At 37.8% G+C, this 23,490-nt stretch overlaps 1 protein-coding gene and 1 non-coding gene across 2 annotated transcripts in view; one reads left to right on the top strand and one right to left on the bottom strand.

The window, feature by feature from the left end:
- Positions 1 to 23,490, bottom strand: part of Smp_131630 (protein kinase) — a gene marked incomplete at both ends in the record, with an annotated part of 38,502 nt that overhangs the window by 7,150 nt on the left and 7,862 nt on the right. The window contains 6 exons of the mRNA XM_018796434.1: positions 1,093 to 1,609; positions 7,293 to 7,549; positions 10,359 to 10,522; positions 14,440 to 14,619; positions 19,505 to 20,024; positions 20,767 to 20,939. Of these exons, the coding sequence (XP_018650647.1) occupies positions 1,093 to 1,609; positions 7,293 to 7,549; positions 10,359 to 10,522; positions 14,440 to 14,619; positions 19,505 to 20,024; positions 20,767 to 20,939 (1,811 nt within the window). The remainder of the gene's footprint in view (positions 1 to 1,092; positions 1,610 to 7,292; positions 7,550 to 10,358; positions 10,523 to 14,439; positions 14,620 to 19,504; positions 20,025 to 20,766; positions 20,940 to 23,490) is intronic.
- On the top strand, positions 21,583 to 21,655 carry Smp_tRNA_00133_Pseudo_TTG.1.1. Its single transcript has one exon. It is a non-coding gene (tRNA).

Raw genomic sequence — 23,490 nt, 5'->3', positions numbered from 1 at the left:
AGATCCCTACATGAACAGTTAAATTTCGTTCACTAAAAATACTAAAACGATCTAATTAGTCGACTTGTTAACTGATTTTAAGTAGTTAACAGGAAACACTGATCTGGCTATCATGTTAGTTCACAATTGTCAATAAGTCATTTTTTCAGTATTGGAAGAATGGATACTCTCTATAGGATTCGATTCCGCGTCACCTAGTTGCACTGTCTGAGACATTAACACTGACTGATGGAAGCTGGAACTGATCTTCTGTGCAACTGATATTATATATATATATATATATATATTGAGTAAGAGGCCTGTATCCGGATTACCAACTTCGATCATACTACTAAGAAATTTTCCAGTGTTCTGTAATTCAGTATGAGCTGATTCGATATGAACTATATAGTCAGCTTTACCGGACATGGACAGTGTAGTGAAAATGGTAGGCTGTTTCTCCTAGATAACACTGAATAAAATCGAGTCTCAAAGAAGCTAATCAATAGAGACGTCAAGATGAATCTGTTTGATGCACAAAACACTAATGATAGGTAGTAAGTAAACTAAGTGAAGCAGTTTATAAACTCTGAATAATTTATGTGAAAATAGTTTATCCATGTTCTTATTCTTGCTGGCATATTCCTCAATGAAGACGATTGACTCGATGTATGAAATTAGATGACTACTCAGTGGTCACAGCACCAAACGTTTCGTCAGTGAGTCGCAGTTCTAAATATCACTCCATTCGTTTAAATTTAATCACCCCAAATATAAGTGTAGTTACAGTGTGATCTTATGCTGAGCACAGTAATATGTACTTGGTTAGGAAGTTTTAGATTTAAATCAACAAACAAACCAATCATTGTAAATGATTGCGTTCGAAGAACGCTACTAGACCCAAATATTTCCTTCAAGCTATGAATTTTCCTCAAAATCTCAAAATTTTTCTAGTTGCTTTTACTCTACCTTCTAGGGAGAGACTTTATGAAATACAACAACGGACAGAGAGACTCAAATGAAACATTGCAAGTTGTCATGTTATATTAGTCAATAATAACTGGTAAATTTCACACTTTTTTTCAATGAAATTACAATGTACTTCATACTCACCTGGAATTTGACGACTTGTTCGAACGAGGACTGAAGGCATTAAAAATCTTTTCTGATAAATTACTTACAGACATCTCCTGAGAAGCAATCGCTGAATTCGAGTGATTTGACAAAGAGGTTATAGGAATTCTGGGGCTATTAAACGAGGAATAAGTAAGTGGGGTTTGGCAAGACAATAAATCTTTCCTTGAAACCAAGTTAGGGTTTACTTCAACACCTTCCGGTAATAAGGGTACAGCAGCCAAACGAACATAGTCAGGTTTTGTTAACCGAGAGCGCGTAAATAAATTGCGAACTTTACGATTTGGATCGTTTTCTGTGGGATTGAATGTTTTACTCAGTATTTCTTCAGCTCTAGATACTGGGGTTGAACCAGTCTCACAGTTAAATTTTATATTCACATCTGGTGATAGATCGTTATGAATTGACAGCTTGCACCTTTGACGCTTAAGCCAGTTTGTAAAAGAAGGATGAAATCTTGAAGTGGAGTTTTCATTTTCTTTCAAATTATCAGTTGCTAAAATAAAGACATTCGAAACAAACTGTAAATATAATGAAATAATTTAGTAACAGAAATATTTCTCATTAGAAGTTAATGCAAAATGCACCAATCATTGGATTTAGCTACTAGAGTTCACAATCACTATTTTGATTTTGACAGAAAATGATTATACATTAGAAGGGGTTTTGTGGAGAATTTAGTATTTTCATAGTTGAAATCCTGAGTCAATTGAAGCTAGACCACCAGGGAAAACCTGGAAGCGATTGGCGACCGTTTCGTCCTATTATGGGATTCCTCAGTAGTGCTCATCCACAATCACGCACTCGCGAGATTCGAACCCAGGACCTACTAGTCTCGCGCCGGAGCACTTAAATCATAGACCACTGAACCAACCGGCAGCCAACGGTGTTAATGTCTAATTTCAACCAATCTACCATTTTGAGCAACCTTTCACCAATTGTCTACAACATCCTTGGTTGAATTCCACTGGTCACAGCTTCCCAATAAGAGTCCCATAATAGGACGAAACGGTCGTCCAGTGCTTCCAGGTTCTCCATGGTGGTCTAGCTTCAATCGACTCATGATTTCAACTAAGAAAATGATTAAACGGAATTAAAATTCATAGTAGATCTTTACATTGTGGTCACTACAACTTATCAACATCAACAATCCGAAAAATACAGTAGTCAATGAAAATATGACTTAAATGTGTCTAATATTTGGATGTCAATTTCGACATCTTGAAATAGACATGACTGAAAAGGTTACTGAGATTACGTTTTGTAAATACAATACGAATATCACTCTTTATACTTTAACCCATCAGAGTAGACGTCACTTCAAAGTGATAACCGAATATATTATACGGTTCAGTTGTTTTTCTTTAATGTACTCACCAAACACCAGTGGAGGCCATTTCCTACACTTTACAGTCTGAAAATTTAGTATACTGTTTTACAATATACGTTGTATGGAGTCAGGTACACAACTTTCTACGCGACAATGAAAGGGTTTAAATTGTTTGTTTGTGCGTTATTCCATACATTACCCTAATTTAGCAGAGGAAAAGGTAGCAAATATGAAAATATCGTCAACTCCATATTGACTAATAAACGAATACTCATCAAGTCGTTGAGGAAATGTAGGTCCACAAAATCTAGCGTAGTGATGGGGACATTTTCAAATTTACAGTTTAGTGAAATCACTAATGGTAAATCAATGGATAGGAAAGATATTTAGTTGAATATACAATTCGTAACTGATACAACCTGTCCATTAAACACTTCAGATTTTGAATTCACAGAAGATATTCTGAATATCACAACCATCGATTCTTGATCCTCTGTCGAAACCAGAAGGTGGAAATACGAAACGAAGTTCACTTCGAAGGTCTTTATGTAGATACTAAATTCGGTACCGAATTTGATACTTAATAAGTCAGATGTGATCAAAGCATCACGAATCTTGGCCTACTTCTTTCCTGAGAAGCTTTAAAAATCTTTGATTAAAAATCACTTTGGGTATTTTCCCGTAATAAAGCAAATTGTTTCATAAAGTATAGAATAATATACTTAGTTTTGAAGTTCACTGTCAGTATAAGAGACAGTGATGTTAAATAGATGCTCAGTCAGTCAGTCAGTTACAACGTAGAACTTCGTACGTACGTACATCAGTTCGAGTTGCCATACCACATTAGCACAGAGATGAAGTTGTCAATTCAAATCCCATATTGGTAGAAGTAGTAAGACTATAAGTATTATGTGAAAGATAAGGGTTTGAAGATGTTATTCGAGGAGTATAATCCAGTGAAATAAATTTGGAAAAAGAAAAAAAAGATAGAGACATGAAGAATTCAGAAGATTAGAATTTGGGAGAACACAAACAGTGGATGCACCTGCGCCATTGTAAACAATTTTCAGCCATGTCATCCAAGGTCTCTAACCATCGATTGTTATCATCTCGCGGATCCTAACCAGGTAGTCTACACCTACCAACCTAGCTCATTCCACTTGTCAGTGACTTCATGGATTTGTGCCACGTTTTACTCTGGCCACCCATAGCTTTCTTCCAACCTACTCCTACACCATAAAGCATTGCACGTCGGGGCAGTTGGTGGTTGGGCATACGTAACACGTGTCCCAGCTATCTCAACTGTTGAAGTTTCACTACTTCATCAATCGATTTGCCATCCTTACCTAGTACCTGTTTCCTAACAACTGCATTACTTACCCGGTGGTCCCAGGATATACGAGCAATGCTTCGAAGACACCTATGATCGAATACTAGTAGCCTACGAATATCCTCTACTCTTATCGACCATGTTTCACTGCCGTAAAGTAGGACGGAACGAACTGCTGCACAGTAAACCCGTCCTTTTGTTGCTAGACGGATATCTCGCTACGCCATAAATGGTGCAAGTTGGCGAAAGCTAGACGAGCCTTCTGTATCCGTGCTGAGATTTCGTCACACACCAGACCACAAGGGCTGATGAGATTCCCAAGATAAGTGAAGCTGTCAACACGCTCAACTACCTCACTCCCTATCATTAGTTCAGGTGTCGATGCAACCCAATCCTGAAGTAACATTTTGCACTTCGAGGGAGAGAATCGCATCCCGAACATGCCTGCATTGTTGCTTATAGTGGTCAGAAGACTCTGCATCTTGTCAGCGTCTTCACCGAATAAAACTATGTCGTCGGCGTATTCTAAGTCAACAAGTGAATCTCCCGGTAAAAGTTCAACTCCAGGAGATTGAGATGATGAAAGTGATATCCCTAAAATCATGTCAATGACAAAGTTAAACAAGAATGGGGAGAGTGGACAGCCCTGACGAACACCACTTGAGGTAACCAATTCTGATGACAGTTCGCCATAGGCTCTAACTCGACCAGTTGTGTTCGAGTAGAGAGCATTTATAAAGTTAATGTACTTCTTTGGTACTCCTTTCACTGCCAAACACTGCCATAGAACCTCACGATCAACGGAGTCAGATACCGCCTTAAGGTCAAGAAATACTACTATTGTGGGACGTCTGAATGTATGTCTATGTTCTAGGACCTGACGTAGAGTGAATATCTGGTCTATGCAACCACGTCCAGGTCGAAAACCAGCCTGGTTTTCTCTAGTCTGCTCTTCACGAGCTTTGGTTAGGCTCTTAAGTATTATTGAAGCTAATATTTTAGACACTATATTAGTCAAACTGATTCCTCTGTGATTTTCACAGGAGGACTTTTGTCCTTTCTTATAGACTGGCACGATCAGTGATTGGGACCAGTCAGATGGAATTACGTCCAGTTCCCAGATTCTACCTAAGACCTCAGTCAATCTCGTTGCTAGTACTGGACCACCATCCTTAAAAATCTCAGGGGTCAACCTGTCGTGGCCTGCGGCTCTCCCTCGCTTCAGATTTCCTATAGCTTTTTGGAGGACTTACCTCAATTTGCCATTCAGGATGACTGGAGATCGTGGGTAACTGAAGTGTGGCTGAAGGCCAGTTGAACTGATCCCTAAAGTGTTCTGCCCATCGATTCAATCTCCTGGATTGAGAATGAATGATATGCCCGTCTTTGTCTGAGATAGTTTCGCTAATAGTTGGGTTCCTAATGCCAGTTTCTTTAATAAGTCTGAACAGCTGTCTGCTGTTACCTATTGCCGCTGCCTTTTCCATCTCTCTTGCTTTCGCTACCCACCACTGTTCACGATCATTGCGTAGGCCTCTTATTAGCCTTCGCTTAAGCTGACTCCGCTCTTCGTTATGTTCAGAGCCAGGTGGGATGAGTTTTCGAGCATTTATCAGTGTGGTAGATGCTGCCGAGATCCATTGTTTCTCCCTGACCTTATGGCTTACCTTACTAACGGATATCACTGCTGTTTCCACAGCTTTACGGATGTCATTCCACTCTGCTTCGGGGTGGGCACAACTTACATGTATGTCTAACTGTTTTTCCAGTTGTTCCTGAAATATATTCTTAGCTTGCTTATCATTAAGTAGAACCCTTAGAGGCTTCCCTGCAGTGTCTTTCCTACGTCCAGCAAGACGCAGACAGATACGTGCTCGCACTAGAGCATGATCTGAGTCTAAACATGTGCTCCAGAATGAGCGACAGTCTTCTATCGAGCCCCTCCATCGGTGGCTGATAGCGATGTGATCTAATTGGGTCCAACGTTGGGACGAATTCGGGGGTCGCCATGTCAAAAGATGTTTTTCCCTATGCTTAAAGTTAGTATTCGCAAGAAATAGGCGGTTATCTGAGCACAGCTGCAACAGACGGTCGCCATCATCTGTCCTTTTAGCCACGACACCATAAGATCCACCCAGGTGTCTTTCCCTTTCACTTAGTTTACCTACTTGAGCATTAAAGTCACCAGCCACTATTACTATATCAGAACGCCTAGCTTTTCGGAGAAAGTCAGAAAGTTTCCTGTAAAATTCATCTTTTACATCATCTGAGCTGCAGTCAGTGGGAGAGTAGGCAGAGACGACGAAGAGGCAACGACGAGTTTTCCTATTTTTCCGAGTCCTTACTGATCCGTTTAGTCAGACAGCGCATAGACGACTGTCTACTGGGATCCAGTCTAAAAGAGCTAGTTCTGCCCTAGGAATTAATGCTAAACCTACTCCAGCGAGGCCACGGGAAGCAGCATCAGGTCTTCCAGATACACGAAGCGTGTATTGAGATGGTTCTTTATTTTGATTAGGTGAGGTCAAATGAATGACACTACTCGGATCTTGTATGCGCGTTTCGGAGACGCAGCACACATCGATGGTGTAAGATTCTAGAGTCCTAGCTAAGGAAGCCTGTTGTCCTATTTGGCACAATGTTCGGACATTAAAAGCTCCTATATGTAGTTTAGAGCGTGGTTTCAGGAGACCAGGAGTAACGTTCCGTGTACTTGAATCGTTTGCCCTAGCGGTGCGAGGTGATAAAATGACGTGGGAAGGGTTAGTCGTGGAGATAAGAGAGTTAATAGGAGTAGGAAGGAATTGAAAGTGACCAACTTGGTCTCGTGTGCTGTTACGGGTATGAGGGCTAATATCACTTCCCGGCTGCCCACACCGTGGAAGGGTATTTATTGAGGGACCTGAAAAAGAAGTCGGATTAGTGTTGGTCTTAACGACCTGGGAGCGTGACTGCAGTGCCCAAGGGACAACTGCTTGAGGCCGGTCACGCACGGCCTTTTTGTGGGGGATTTTTGACGTGTTAGCTCCGTTCTTCAAAGGACCTTACCGCCGGAGACGGATATCCGTGGGATAAGGCGAGGTGTGCATTTTTAGGGTTGACCTTTTCTAACCTCACCCCTCCTTGTGTGAAGGCAGCATCGCTGTCATGCTCGTTGTCTGAAGGAAACACCTTATTGCCGTCACATCTCTGTACAGTCAACAGTACGACTTCGCCTTCGGACCTTGGGATTGCTGCTTTTAGTCTTACCGCTCTTCAACCGACCTGTCTGGCATGGTAGGACCTCGAGGAACGATTGTTCCAGCCAGTATAGCTCGATTGCTTCATCACGATAGGCAAGCCCGACCACCACGTCAAGGTAGCAGCAACGGTTTAAGTAAGATGGGGTTCGGACACAGAAACTATTGGTTGGAGGGTAAGTATTTCACCATTGTGTTGCAGATCCATTTAGATTTACACATATAAATGACGTCATTTTCAGGTGATAATGATTTTTAATAAATCATAAAAAGAGCTTACCTTGTGAACACTTGTGTATAACATCTGAACGGCATTCACTTGAATATGAAGTAGTTGACGACTCGTGTTTGTCCTTCATGTTAAACAACTTATTTTTCGAAGAAGCTCCAACCATGTGTGTTCCGTGAAAAGGCTGTTTTTTAGAAATTAATTGTTTTCTATGTGGAAATATTTTATGCCATGATCGTTTCTGCTTTTTAGTACATTGTTCTTTGCCTAATTGATTATAAATCTTTGGCACTGATTGAGATATACGTCTGAATAGAAACAAATAATAAACGGAAATAATGAAGTTCGTAATATATATGGTAGACAAAATAAATTCCTGGATATTAAGTACATCCTAATCTGATGCGAGATCTAGTTTGTATATTTTCAAGAATCGCAACTGAAGATGTAAAACATGAGTAATATATCCTTTGCTTATAGTCCTACACAATGTATAGCATAATTCATCCTCATTTTTCGTGGTACAATGAAGCAGAGATATAGTGTCAGTCACAACGTAGAACTTCGTTCGAGTTGCCATACCACATTAGTACAGTTGTCGATTCAAATCCCATGGTGGTAGAAGTAGTAAGAGTATAAGCATTAATATGAAAGATTACTGGTTTGAAGATGTTATTGAAGGAGTATAGTGTATTTATGACTTATTGAAAAGTTCTATCCACTGCCTCAGGGTAATCAAATCTTTTTATATAAATGTTAAAGGATGAAAGCAAGAATGTAGCGTAAGACGAATGAAAAGGATCCTTGATTCCAAACGAGTGACACACATCATCACGATCCTGAATGACAAAACAGAATAAGAAATCACTTACTTTCCATTGTGAATTAAGAACTGAGGTCGAAAGCTATAGGGACAACCACTTTGGTTGAGACCATCGTAGTTTTATACTATCAACATACAAATCCTGATGATCACGGATTGTGTTCAGTATTACCGTTGATCATTATTGAGATTTCTCAATCAATATTTAGAGTGATATTTATAAAATTGAGGAGGCTATCAGAGAAACTCATATAACAATTGAATATCCGAAAGTATTTTATTATTCCATTAAAGAGGAAGAATATGTATTTGTAAAATCTCAGCGAATGAATTTGAAGCAAATCCAAAGTTTCGTCTGTCATTATCACAAGGAGGGTTTTGTGGAGATTTTAGTAATTTTTTTATATAGTTAAGATCATCAGTCAATTGAAGCTAGACCACCATGGAAAACCTGGAAGCACTGGACGGCCATGGAGTTCAATTGGGTCTGTTGTGAGATAGTAACTCACTGAAGACAATGGCGGACGGTTGCTCAATTTCGTGGATTAGTTGAAGTTAGACATTAACATCGTTGGATGCCGGCTCAGTGGTCCACAGGTTAAGTGATCGCGCGCGAGAATGGTAGGTCTTGGGTTTGAATCTCACGAGGCGAGATTGTGGATGCTCACTGCTGAGGAGTCCCACAATAGGACGAAACGGCGGTTCCGTGTTTCCAGGTTTTCTTTAGTGATCTAGCTTTAATGGAATCATGAATTCAACCATAAAATTACTAAAATCTCCACAAAAGCCCCTTCTGATATGTGATATGGATAAAAAATGTCACAGCATGCATAAAATGAAGATAAATAAACAAGATAATGGAATGAATTCAAAGAAGAAGAACATATTTGTAACTGAAAGTAAATGAATGTTTGTGTTATTTTTATTGTTCCAGTTAAGTAGATACTAAAATCGGTAACGAACTTATGAATTGACTAGTCAGATATGGTCAAAGCATCATAAATCATGCCCTAGTTCCAACTAGTAATAATAGGCTAAATGAAATACAATTAGCTATCCCATGGCAACTAATAATTAATAAGTTAACCTGAACTACTTATTCTATTTTATTTATCTTATTATCTGAATAACAGCGATTACATTCAACGGTTCTAATCAGTTGTCCTATTTATTTATTTGTTTATTTGAACACATAAATATTGGTACAAAGAGGCACCGAATACATATGCGCCTCACAAATCTCATTTGATTGGTGTGAGAGCTGTGGTAATGCCCAGGTGCCCAGACTCAAGCAGGTGGTTTTCCTAGGGGGCCACAACCGGAGCCTTTGACGTAAGGGTCTAACCCACAAGGCAGTGGAGCATCGTAAGGAGATGCAGTCACATGGTAGCCGGTCACCAACAATTGATTCATACGCCATTTGTTCCTTCAGGATACTGGAGTCCATGTGCCCCTAGGTCCACCAACCCGGTTAAAGGACCGGACATTCGCTTTTCATCCTTTCAATTTCGTAAACAACAGTTATGCCACGAGAAGGCAGTGAGTAGGACTTCCCTGGCAGTGACTATACACGCGTGGTCATATGAGAGCATTTCGAGATGGAGAGCGAACTCTCCTCACTCTCGGCTGTACCAGGACATTTGAGGTCGAACATATTCAATAATTAATTATGATGCCTGATTAAATTTCCTTGATAAAGCTTGGACCAAATTGACAGACGAAACGTTGGATTTACTCCACATTCATTCGCTGAGATTTTCAAATACATTCTTCCTCTTTAATGACTCACATAAACTTAGCGCCCAAATACTGTGAAACTGTAGTGAACAAGAAAACGAGTAGGGACAATCCAATGCCTTTAAGCAGAAATTACAGACTATCTCACGAAATTCTAATAACCATACAGTAAATAGTTAATTTGCAAAATAACAATCAATTGTCTTAATCTTAATTGTTCCTTCTGCAAATATCAGCCCGTCTTCTCTGATTTCATTGTTTATTCATTTACATATCCATTGCGCTTCGTTCCGGTTCCTTCCTTATCGATCTTCTGCCAAAATACATTCTATGCCTGACCATCACCATATACTATTTATGAAGATATAAGTAGACCACATCACAAAACTATTCATTCAACTTTAGAAGAAAGTTCTTATATTTTATTATTCTACTTAGATAATTAATTAATTCGTTACTGAGCTAATATTTTGGTCAAGCATTTCTAATTATCTTATGAAGCTGTAGATAAAATTAAATAGATTCAGTATATCTGGTCAAATACAAACTCCACTTACTTTTTCCTATCCGAAGTAGATAATTGAGAAGCATTTTGATTTATCGACTGAATGGAGCCAGAGACAATATCAGGGCTATCTGAGTTATTGGGTGAAAGACAGCCGAAGAATTTCGTTTTCGAATTGATACTATTTTTTTCGCTGTCAGTAACATCTGCCATTGTCTAATGTAAAAACAAACATTTGATCAAGATGTTATTATAAATAAAGATATAATCACTACTTGAATGATTCAAAATATATTTGGCAGGAGTGAAAAGTGTTTATCAACACATAAATATAGTACAGTGATTTTCACTGTGTGCACAATGATAATCTCAAAAAGAAGTGAATACACTGTGAAAGGATACTATTTATTGGAAGACCTGGAAAAGAAGCTAGTTTGAGGTTGGTCTTAACAGTTCAAGAGTGAACTTAAAGTCAGTCACACAATCCTTTTCGAGAGCAGTTTCTGACTTATTTTCTCTACACTATTAGCCTTACGGACAGCGACGGAAATCCGCCGGGTAAAGTGAGGTTCACCCTATTGAACACATTACAAGGAGTTGGCGCAAGAAATACCTTATATAAATAATTTGTTAGAGGTGGTAAATAATGAGAATAAACTATTACAATCACGAATACCATAAATAGGAGGAGGTTACCCTCTAAACTAACACCATCTGCACGACGTATATTCAAAATGACGTTTATGACACCAGAATAGGCTAAGATTATTAATAATAAAGAAACTCGTATGGATATGATGTATTCCATATAACCGTTGTTAATATTAGTAGTAATGCCCCCAAATGCGCTGGTACGGCCGAGGGTGGGGAGAGTCTGATCTCTCTTTCCAAATGCACTCATATAGCCACGCGTCTATAGCCTCTGCCATGGAAGTGCTACTCACTGCCTTCTCGTGGCATAACTGTTTTGTAAGAAAGTGAGAGGACGAAAAGCGAATGTCCGGCTCTTTAACCGGTTTGGTGGACACGGCGCATCCACCTAGGAGAGTTGGAAAACCCTGATTCCAAACCAATGTTGCACATGGGCTCCAGTATCCTGAGGAAACAAATGGCGTATGAATCAATTGTTGATCACCGGCTACCATGAAAATGCATCTCCTCACGATGCTCCCCTGACTTGGGGATCAGATGTTTAGGTCAAAGGCTACGGTTGTGGTCCCCTAAGAAAAACACCTGCTTCGGTTTGGGCACCTAGGCAGTATCACAGCCCTCACACAAATGAAATGAGATTTTTGTGGCGCATATATATCTGGTGCCTCTTTGTACCAATATTTATGTATTCAAATAAATAAATATAAATAAACTATTAGTAGTAGTAGTAGTATGAGCGATGAAGTAACATGTCTACAAATGATAAGAATAATCATTCAAAGCAATATATATACATGAATATTTAGATGTGAAACTATTTCATAGATCAGAAACACCGATGCGTTAAGGTATTTTACAACTAACTTCAACAAAAGCAGTTAAAGACAATATAATGATTATGATGACAAATTACTATAAGTCATCATAAGTAACAAACTTCAATGATATGCCTTATTCTACAACCGTTAATTCGATATTGTATAGGAAGCACAATAAGAGTCAAGTGAGGAAACATACTTTTACGTTGAAAACAGATTACTTTCACTTATTATTTTTCTTTTAAATTTATTTATTTGTTTAAACACATAAATATTAGTACAAGGGGGCACCAGATATATATGCGCCATACAAAACAATGAGAATGAAAAAGAGAAAAGGGGGAAGATACATATATATATAAAATAAGAGTAATGATGGGGGAAACTGAAATTTACAACCAGAAGAACTACTTCAGTTAAGGAAGTTATGACCACTCTTTATGAAGAACGTAAAAGAAGGTTACAGCAGGCTCGCCACTGGCTTCTATTCTGAGCTATATCTGATAACGTCTCTAGTGATACGTCTTGTTGGTTGAACTCTATATTCGGACCCTAAGCTACTTTCGTAACCCCCAAGCTAGAACTACACAGAGACTTGAACACGATATCCTAACCCAACATCTAGCCACTGTGTTGCACCATCTCTCAGACCCCAGCTGGGGAGTCGTGAAGGACCAACAGAAGCTAGCCCTTTGCAGCTTTCTTTCATACCACGACACCATATCATACGCTGACCACCTCTCCGCTTTTTCCAAATAGTCCCAGAGTCGGCAAATAATGCACGACAAGGAATTCTCTGGGACGACATTCGTAGAATATGTCCAAGTCACTGAAGTCGATGTTTCGAGAAAGTAACACCAATCGAATTATCGTCTGTGCGCCCGAACACACGATGCCGAACCTCTGCATTACTAACATGGTGTTGCTACTGGATGTCAGCAATCCTTCGGAGACAACGATGGTCGAACACGGATAGTCGTCTAACATCCTCAACTCGGAGAGGCCAGGTTTCACAAGCATAGAGCAAAACTGCTCTCACCGACGCGTTGTAGATCCGACCTTTTACAGACAGACTAACATCACGAAGGCGCCAAAGATGGCTCAGATTGGCATAAGCCGCTCTGGCTTTCATTATGCGCGCATCAATCTCATCACTCACGCCACCACCAGCACTTATATAGCTACCTAGATACACGAACTTCTCAACTACTTCAATCTGCTCACCATCTAGGGTAAGTACAGGATGAGAATCCTGCCAGTCTTGTAGGAGTACCTTGCACTTGGAGGGTGCAAAGCACATGCCGTACCTGTGGACACTGATTGCCAACTCATTAAGTGACAATGTACGCTAATGTACCAAAATAGCTACAAAATTTAAAAATTGCACCGCTTTACAGCTCCTTCTTTCTAAACTTACTACTTATTATCTACTAAGTTCTAATCACATACGGATTTCTACATGATCTATAGAAATGTAACAAAATATTAAGTACAATGAAGTTAATTACACTTTTTTTCTCCTTCGACTTTTACTACTAATCTACTTTGAATTGTTACTGATGTTTGTCCGTATTCACAAAACACAGTGACAAACATGCAATAACACTGTTTAATCCTGTTACCTTAGGCAACAATATGATAGGTTTTCACGCTTCATAATACAGTTGGCAATGAATAATATAACTCATATGAATAGAATAGGTTGAGTACAAACAAACCATAGTTTAAATTTTCTTGTCTTCTTTTGTCAAAGAAAACCCGGTACAAATGAATACAGTGAAGTAAATATGCAGGAACTCTTACATTTCAGTCATGTGTTTTAATACACAGAAATATAGGTACCTTGAAAACTTAATGGATTAGATCTGAACTAGTTGTTAGTTAATTAAAAAGAAACTGAAAATAAGTCGTATCAATATTACATTAACATTGTTCTGCTTTTGTCTAAGAAACGTCTAGGTCATGAATTGGATCTCTGTAAGGGAGCTGCAAATAGACATAAATGACAAAACCTTTACTAAAATAAAACAGTTGTCTAGAGCATTCAACCTTTCAATAGCTGTCTTATTTATTATTATTTATTTGAACACAAAAATATTGGTACAAAGGGGCACCGAATATTTACGCGCCACACAAATCTCATTTGATCTGTGTGAGAGCTGTGATAATGCCTAGGTGCCCAAACCGAAGCAGGTGGTTTTCTTAGGGGACCACACTCGGAGCCTTTGACCTAAAGGTCTGATCCACAAGGCAGTGGAGCATCGTGAGGAGATGCATTTTCATGGTAGTCGGTGACCAACGATTGATTCATACGCCATTTGTTTCCTCAGGATACTGGAGCCCATGTGCAACATTGGTTTGGAATCAGGGTTTCCCAACTCCCCTTAGTGAACTCTCCATGTCCACCAACCCAGTTAAAGCGCAGGGCATTCGCAGTGAGTAGGACTTCCCTTGCAGAGGCTATATACGCGTAGCCATGGGAGAGCATTTGGAGAGGGAGAACGAACTCTCCCCACTCTCGGCCGTACCAGAGCATTTGGGGGCTCTATGCTTAATTAATAAACGACAAGGATGCAAAACACATTCATGACTATTAACAGATTGTTTCACTATGAGAAACGTATGTAACACTTACTCATATTAACTCATGACATAACAACGTACCTGACAGTGTATAGGAGAAATACTTTTATTTAAAAAAGGATATTCTTCATCATTTATTTTATACAATTGATGAATTGGTTCACAATAACGTGGTTTCCATTTATGATTACATAGTCTTAATGAACATGGAGGCATATTGTTATATGATACATGAAATGACTTTTCCCGATCACGTTCAACCTATAATAGAGGTGAAAATAAATAATTGTAATCATAGTGATATTGTAGAATGGATGAAGTCACTGAATGACTAACTATATCTATACCATCTACTTTGTTTACGCAAATGATTGATGCTGAAGATGTGAATTTGTTTGCCAAAGTACATCAACAACGAGATATGAAATTAACAAGATGTATGACAAAAGAGTTGTGATAACAATAGTTTCAATGATAGTGAAACAGACTCAACAATGAAGAATAGGGGGTTTGGACTGCAATTGATCAGTCTCTTATTGGTATATGTGCATACTGAGCGTATTGCCTCGATATAGCCTTAATTCACAAGCATCATAAGCAAAGATGAATAGTGGCTAGCAGTGGAATCCAGGACGTGTGCCACTTCGTCCTATTTGCGACTCGTCAGCTGGATGTACCTGCATCTCAGAGTTGATGTTCACAGCGAAAGGTACTCGGTTTGAGCTCCAGAGTGAACATCAACTCTGAGGTGCAGATACATCCAGCTGAAGAGTCCCAAATAAGACGAAACGCGCGTCCTGGATTCTACTGCTAGCCACTATCCATCTTTGTTTACAATGAAAAATAGACTTAGAAAAGAGGAAATAAACCCGTATAGAGACAGTACTAACTGATCTAGCAAAAGATGATGAGTGAGTTCATCTTCACTATGGTGACCGATTCTCACACATGAAACACAATATCTACAACCACTGGTCATAATTATCCTGTGAACAACGTAGTCTAAACTTAACAATATGGTTCAAATCAACAATCCATGGCTCCATGGACTGGATTGGATAAAAATGAGTTGTTGAAATGGATAGTTAACGATCAATTCATCGAGTGATCTGTTCACTATTTCTTTCTTCAAACAGGACGGTTTGATAGGAATATCTGCTGCATAAGACATGTAGTGAGGTCAATAGAAGTCCTGCAGTCATTGAGATGACCACTCCCATTATGACTTCTGTCAATATTATTACTAACAGTATGTTTATGATGATAAGTCAAACATCAGATTTGATTTATGTAAATAGTATAAACATGAAAATATTTCATACTTCATCAAAACACAAACAGAAGTCTATCACACCCAGATTTCAACTATCGTATATAAAATAACCTTGTTAATTCATATTATTCATTACTAGGTAAAGATGGCAAATCGATTGATGAAGTAGTGAAACTTCATCAGTTGAGATGGATGGGACACGTGTTACGTATGCCCAACCACCAACTGCCCCGACGTGCGATGTTTCATTGCGTAGGAGTAGATTGGAAGAAAGCTATGGGTGGCCAGAGTAAAACGTGGCACAAATCCATGAAGTCACTGACAAGTGGAATGAGCTAGGTTGGTAGGTGTAGACTACCTGGTTAGGATCCGCGAGATGATAACAATCGATGGTTAGAGACCTTGGATGACATGGCTGAAAATTGTTTACAATGGCGCAGGTGCATCCACTGTTTGTGTTCTCCCAAATTCTAATCTTCTGAATTCTTCATGTCTCTATCTTTTTTTTCTTTTTCCAAATTTATTTCACTGGATTATACTCCTCGAATAACATCTTCAAACCCTTATCTTTCACATAATACTTATAGTCTTACTACTTCTACCAATATGGGATTTGAATTGACAACTTCATCTCTGTGCTAATGTGGTATGGCAACTCGAACTGATGTACGTACGAACGAAGTTCTACGTTGTGACTGACTGATTATTAATAATTATAAACTATTGTAACGTGTTGTAGGTAATTAGATCACCACATGTACTATTTCGAATTTGTCTCGATATTCAATGGGAAACGTAAAGGAAGTAAATACGTAACATTACTACAACTACTAACATGAATGATATTGACAACATAAAAAATTGTCACCATAGTGGTTGGAGGTGGTCAACAGGAAACCCTGGACCCGGGTTTCGTGCTACTTGGAACTTGTCAGCAAGGTGTACCTGTAATCTTGAGGGAACTGGTGCTCCCTGACGGATTCGATCCCGTGTCACTCAGCTTCACAGTCAGAGACGTCACCACTGAGCTATTCGGGCCCCGACCACCTACAACCACCATCTTATCTCAACATAATGCACGCAGTGTCGAGCCACCTAGACTAGTGGTCACATTGCAACTTGATCGATAGCATTCGATCAGCACTAAGGACTTGACACGCATGACATTGATCACTACCCAGTGATCAATCAATTGTGAAATTGTCACCATTTTATATCAGTATTAATACTGCCGATTACTAATATAATGCAACAATAGATTCTAGCTATTTGCACCCCCTTATCGCTCTTCCATCATTTATTACTTTGTGTGTACATATATACACTGCCTATGGAGAGATCACAAAGTAAATTCAAAATGGCATTGATAATATTCTATTGTCCCTTTAGAATGATTCATCTTATCAATATCAAAAATTACAATTGTAATACAACAGTAAAAATCAGATATCATTGTCTTAACACTGTTACCTTAGGCAACAGTACGACAGATTTTTATCCTTTTGATAATTAATGACGTGAACTATGTGAATGGAATAGGTTCAAATGAACAAACAATAACTTTCACTATTTTGATTTATTTATTTATGACGGAAATAATGAAATAGTTGATAGCAAAACTATTGAGTGTGAATGCATAGAATGTAGTTCATAATTAAGTGAAATGAATATCGTCTTTGTTGGTATATCAGTTTATAAGTTGGTTGGCTGTTTGATTTAGCCATCAAGCTTTCAATTTCCATCTGAATAACATCTCGAGTACGTAGATGAAAGAAAAATAAGCTTCTCGAGATACATGCTGATGATGTCATTCAGACAGACAATAAAACTTAGCACAGAAACTGAAACAGAATTAAAATCCTCATCCTAAACTGTAAGTATCCAACATCATTTCAAACATGCTATTATTCACAAGTAGATAATATTAATTTTCGAAAAGCAAGAAATTCCATGGGACTGGCCGACAAGAAGGTCAAGGTCCTGAGTTAGAGTCTCGCCAGGCGGGATCGTGGGTGCACACTGCCGAGGAGTACCATACTAGGACGAAACGGCCATCTTGTGCTTCCAAGTTTTCCATGGTGGTCTAGCTGTAATCGACTGATGAATTCAACTATTAAATGTCAAGGTTCTTAAAGCATGACTAAATTTTACGAGCTCTCTCGTTTTTCATTTTGAGATTATTGTTACCATGTTCATTTAAAAGTGGTACATACTGCCTTACCAAGATTTTACGTAATAGCCTATCGGTTGATTTCACTTGGTGTTGTTTACTTGTATCTTCTCATTGTTATTTAGGACAGCATTTGATGAGTCTCTTGCTGACATATGTGCATCCTATGCGGATTGCCTCGATATTACCTGAAGTCACAAGTTTTTGAGCAAAGATGGATAGTGGCTAGCAGAGGAATCCGGGACGGGCGTTTCGCCTTATTTGGGACTCATCAGCTGAATGTACCTGCATCACACAATTGATGTTCACTCTAGGACTCGTGATGCAGGTATATCCAAATAGAACGAAACGCGCGTCCCGGATTACATTGCTAGCCACTATCCATTTTCGCTCACAAAGTCTACCGGTTGGTTGTAGAATGTTTAATTACTATAAATTACATCTATACAACTTAAATAGACCTAAAACCACTTATTTATATTTACAGATTTAGTGCGCTGGCAAAAAACTGACAGTTTCTCTGAAATGTTTGAATATTTATTGAATTCGTGACCTTGAAATATCTACATGAAACTGGTTTGTTATTAGCGACTGAATGACATAGTTTCCAAGTATTTCTCCAAGTTGCTGCTCAAATCTATTCTTGTTCACATATACACTCCTTTCATGTTCAATGAAACCTCAACATCTTCAACAATTAATCAGGGTTATCGCTCAGATCCTGACCAAATAGTCTGCAACTATCATTAATACCTAGTCCACCAGTTATATATATATATATATATATATATATATATATGATGTAGTTATTCCTGGAAGGGTTCAAATCCTTTAAAATCACAATGAGAACAGAGCGACCTCTATTGTTGTGACAAAATTAAATAAAATTATATCTGACATTTGATTAAAATGTCAATAAATATTCATTATTTATCATTATTTAAACATATAAACATTGGTGCAAGAGGGCACCAATAACATTTGCACTACAAAAATGATTTGATTAAAATGAGAGCTGGGATACTGCCCGGGCCACCCAAACCAGGTGGTTTTTCTTAAGTGACTATTTCCCGAGCCATTGACCAAGATGTTTAATCCACAAGACAATGGAGCAATGTTAGGAGATGCAGTCCGATGATAGCTTGTGTCCAATAATAGGTTCACACGTTATATGTTTCCTCAGGATCATGGAGCTCATGTACGTCAATGGTTTGGACTCAGTGATTCTCAACTCCCCTAGATAGATCCTGCATATCCATCAATCCTACTAAAGCCCTGGATATTCGCTTTCGTCCTCTTAACTTCATAAACAATACCATTGCTGTAAGAAGGTACTGAGTAGAACTTCCATGTCGGTGGCTTTATATACTTGGATATGTAAGTGCATTTCAAGAGAGAGAGAGTAGACTCTACCCACCATCGATGGTAGCAGGGCATTTAGGGTATAAATGTGTTGGCCCGATGAGGTTCATAGAAGCACTTAAAACCCTTAGACTTTAATTTTATTTATTAATAATACAACTCAAATAGTAGTAGTAACCATCAGGGAGCACCAGTTCCCTCAAGATTACAGGTACACCTTGCTGACGAGTGCCAATTAGCACGAAACCCGGGAATCAGGGTTTCCTGTTGACCACCTCCAACCACCAACTTACCTCAACAGTAGTAACCAAACATCCAACAAACAAAAAAAACAAACTTACCCAATATAAATGTATCAATAATCTATTAAACTGTCTCATTGATAAACGTTCATCTGGATTCATCTTTAATGCTGAATATATCAATGTAAATAGATTATTAGGTATATTAAATGAATAAATATCAGAATACTTGGTGATTTGTTTCATTGATGGCAACATGAATTGAATTAATTTAGCTAATGAATATACATCACTAGTTGTACAAGGTCTAATGTATTGATAAATTTCATCTATGGATACTGATTTTAAAAGATCGGTAAAATGATTATAATTAAATAATTGATTAGATGAATTATATAATTCAGTGGGTAACCAATCTGTTAAACAATTAGCTGGTAAATAATAAATTCCAAGTAGTAGATTAAATATCGAAGGTAGCTGTTGTTGATGATGGCTGTCTTTGATAAAATGATAATCTTGCTGATAATGATGATGAGAATGGTGATAACGGGATTTTGATTTACGAACTGACGAGCTATCCGAATGATACCTATCTTCATTTCCTTGATTCTTGTAGATTCTAGAAATAAATACAAAATAATAGAGAAATAAGGTGATAGGGTGGCTATTTCATTCCAGTTTTATATTTCTCAACAATGGTAGACACATAGCCTAACAAGGTTTCGAACTAAGGACAAACAGATTTCACGTTGGTTACATTACCGTTAAATTAACGACTGATCTTCTTAAATCAAAGATGTTGATTGTCAACGGTTATTCAACCAATTTCGCTTTGTATTAGGAATTACGTTTATAACATCTGAAACTCTCTATACAATCAACAGACTTACATCTTCTATAGAGATCACGAACCAATTTAAGTTAGCAATCATTAAAACCCTGGAAGATCTGGTACAGAACACCACGGCGGTACGCGTTTGCGACCAAATCACTAGAAATCGGACTAAGAACCTTTGGTTTCGCAGGCCAACGTTTAACCTTTAGACCACTGAGCCGAAACACAATGTCGTGCAAGTTTAAATGTAATCAGTCATTGATATTTCACGACCATCTTTCATTGTCTTCACAGGACACCATCATCACACTTGACTCAGTTGAACTCCACTTATGATCTCAACATAATTCAACAATCTCTAAAACTCGCGCACCGACCACAAAACGTTTGTTCTATCTACCCGTATGATTATAAATAAACCACTTCTCTTAAAAGATACTAATTACGATTAGACTAACTAAATGATTGATAAATCCTAACAACTGGCACAATCACAAAACAAAACGAAATAAACACTAACACTTACTGAATAAACTGACAATATTCAAAATTGCCTAATTTCACTCGATCTGCTGCATAAAAATATATGGCATGCGGTGTAATACCACAATGCACAATACCAGATGAATGTAGAAATAGCAAAGCTTCAGATATTTGACATGAAATAACAAGAGCTGATAATGTGGACAGAGTACTTTTCTAAAATTATACAAAAAGAAAAAAAATATTTAGTTACTGCTTAAATGGACAACAGTAAATAAACCTGAAAAATGACGAATTTATAATCCATCATAGGGTTTTAAATAGACAGACTTTATTCCATAAGGACGTTTAAACATTTTTTGAGTTAGATAAATTTTCAGAAGGGGGTTTTGTGGAGATTTCAGTAATTTTATACAGTTCAGATCATGAGTCAATTTAAGCTAGACCACCATGGGAAACATGGAAGCACTGGACTGGTAGGTCCTGGGTTCGAATCTCGCGAGGCAGGATTGTGAATGCGCACTGCTGAGGAGTCCCACAATTGGACGAAACGGACGTTCAGTGCTTTTAGGTTAGCTAAATTTATTTAAAATGCTAAAAATCTAGTTTCATGAGGAATAATTTAAACAACGTTGTATTGTTATCATTTGCGTTGCGTAACTTAGTTCTTTCATCTTTATTATGATAATTAACTATCTAAATTCTCGCATCTAATTATTTCTTCAAAGTATAGTATAAAAATGTGGTGCTTTGAAAGTGAAATCGAAATGAAAGTGGTCTATTCTTCAAATGAATCTGATTTACTTAGTATTGTTTGTTTGAATCTTCCCATCGATGTTTAGGACTGCAACTGGTCAGTCTCTAATTGGCATATGTGGATAACGCGTTGGCGTTTGAAGCGAAAGGTACTGGGTTCGAGTCCCAGAGTGAACATCAACTCTGAGATGCAGGTATATCCAGTTGACCAGTCCCAAATAGAACGAAACGCGCGACCTGTATTCCACTGCTAGCCACTACCCATCTTAGCTTACAAATCTGATTTAGTTCAATATGTTATAGTTTTTCCTAAGAGGTGATGTTGAATATAATTTTGTTACATTATAGTATCCATATGCTTCATAGCTATTATCAGATATAATACTAATGAAGAAAGTCATATTATTTAAGTTCATTAGGCGAACCACTCAAAAGTTAAAATAATAAACCGTCAGTCATAGTATTTATGAACTATCGCGTTGTTGATATGTTGACTGTAATTCGATCAGGCTTAGTTGGCATACATCTATTCTGTGAGGGTAATTTTAATAAAACTATTCTGGCATAGAATAGATGGAATGTGGCTAGCAATGGAATCCAGGACGACCGTTTCGTCCGATGTCCGACTCATTTCATCTTTCCTATGTTACATGTCTATTTCTGGAAAGTATTATTATTTGTTAAGTTTACATTCTATCATACATATGATATTTTCATTTGCTTCGCTAAATTGCTAAAATCAAACGGACGCATAATTCATATCATTATAAACCATCAGTAAATTGTTAATGCATCTTCTGTAGAGTGTTATATCATCAAGTTTGCACTTCACTTTCATTTGTTCAGGTTATTGTCAATGTTAAAGCATAGTAGTTTTCGTCTCACTAGTTACAAACACTGTTTAGTCAAAACCCTATTTAACATGCCTAGAAGACTGTGTTCAACCGAAAAAATGAGTGGAAGCTAAACATTTGAAAATGTCTCATGAAAAATGGATATCTAAGAAAATTTATTAGGAAGCATTGTGAAATGCCCTAAATAAACAACCATCAAGAAAAAAGATCATCTTTATCATCTTGCATTCAAAGAGGATGGGGTTTCAGGTAGGATCGGTAAAAGGAATAAAGCAGCACTAAAATGAAGCTTCTATGAAGCTCAACTACTTTCAGTATTTAACACCACATGTTCCTTAAACCAATCACAAGTATGTGGATATCCTTCTGTTGTCAACTGCAAGTACATTTTTGAATGCATATTCACTTGTGAGACAAGGACTAAAAGAACGGGATCTATACAATTTACTGAAGTTAATCCTCGATCGTTGCGTCTGAGTGAAAATAGTGTTCACAGTTAAGATGACTAGACATTTAATTGATATTCTCTACACTGTGGACATCATAGAGGCGTTTAAAACAATAAAGAAGCAACGAATGCTGACTTTACTCAGCTTTGAAGAGGTTATTGCCAGCAAACCCTTTCTACCTGACCACTATACACAGAAAGATAACTATCAACCTTACAATAAATCATTATTTATTCCTTTAAATGCTGACATAGCTAGCTGAGAAAAGTAGCCAAACCATAACTTGTTATAAATGTGTAAGTCATCATCTCCACTGTTCACATTAACACATTGGACAAAAAATGGTCGTCATGTAGGCACAACAAAAGAAGATAATAACAATACCGACAAAAAAAGAAAAGCATGGAATAGTAATTATGAAATCAGTGTTTAACTAATAATTCTTCACAATCTCAAAATCGTTAATTTCTCTTTATCTGAACATTCATATTAAACTTTACTAGTATAATCAACCTTTTCTATTCTTATTTAAAGCTATCATTAAATGGGATCTCTATTTCAGATTAAATTGCTAATTCTTACTATCATATCAAGCTGGATTATCATATAATAATTAAACTTTATCAGAAGGGGGTTTTGTGGGGGTTTTAATAATTTTATATAGTTGAGAACATGAGTCAATTGAAGCTAGACCACCATGGAAAACCT

This window comes from Schistosoma mansoni, chromosome 2 (genome assembly GCF_000237925.1).
Source record: "Schistosoma mansoni strain Puerto Rico chromosome 2, complete genome".
Lineage (NCBI taxonomy): Eukaryota > Metazoa > Platyhelminthes > Trematoda > Strigeidida > Schistosomatidae > Schistosoma > Schistosoma mansoni.
Note: the sequence above shows the minus strand (reverse complement) of the source record. Positions and strands in the feature narration are given on the sequence as shown.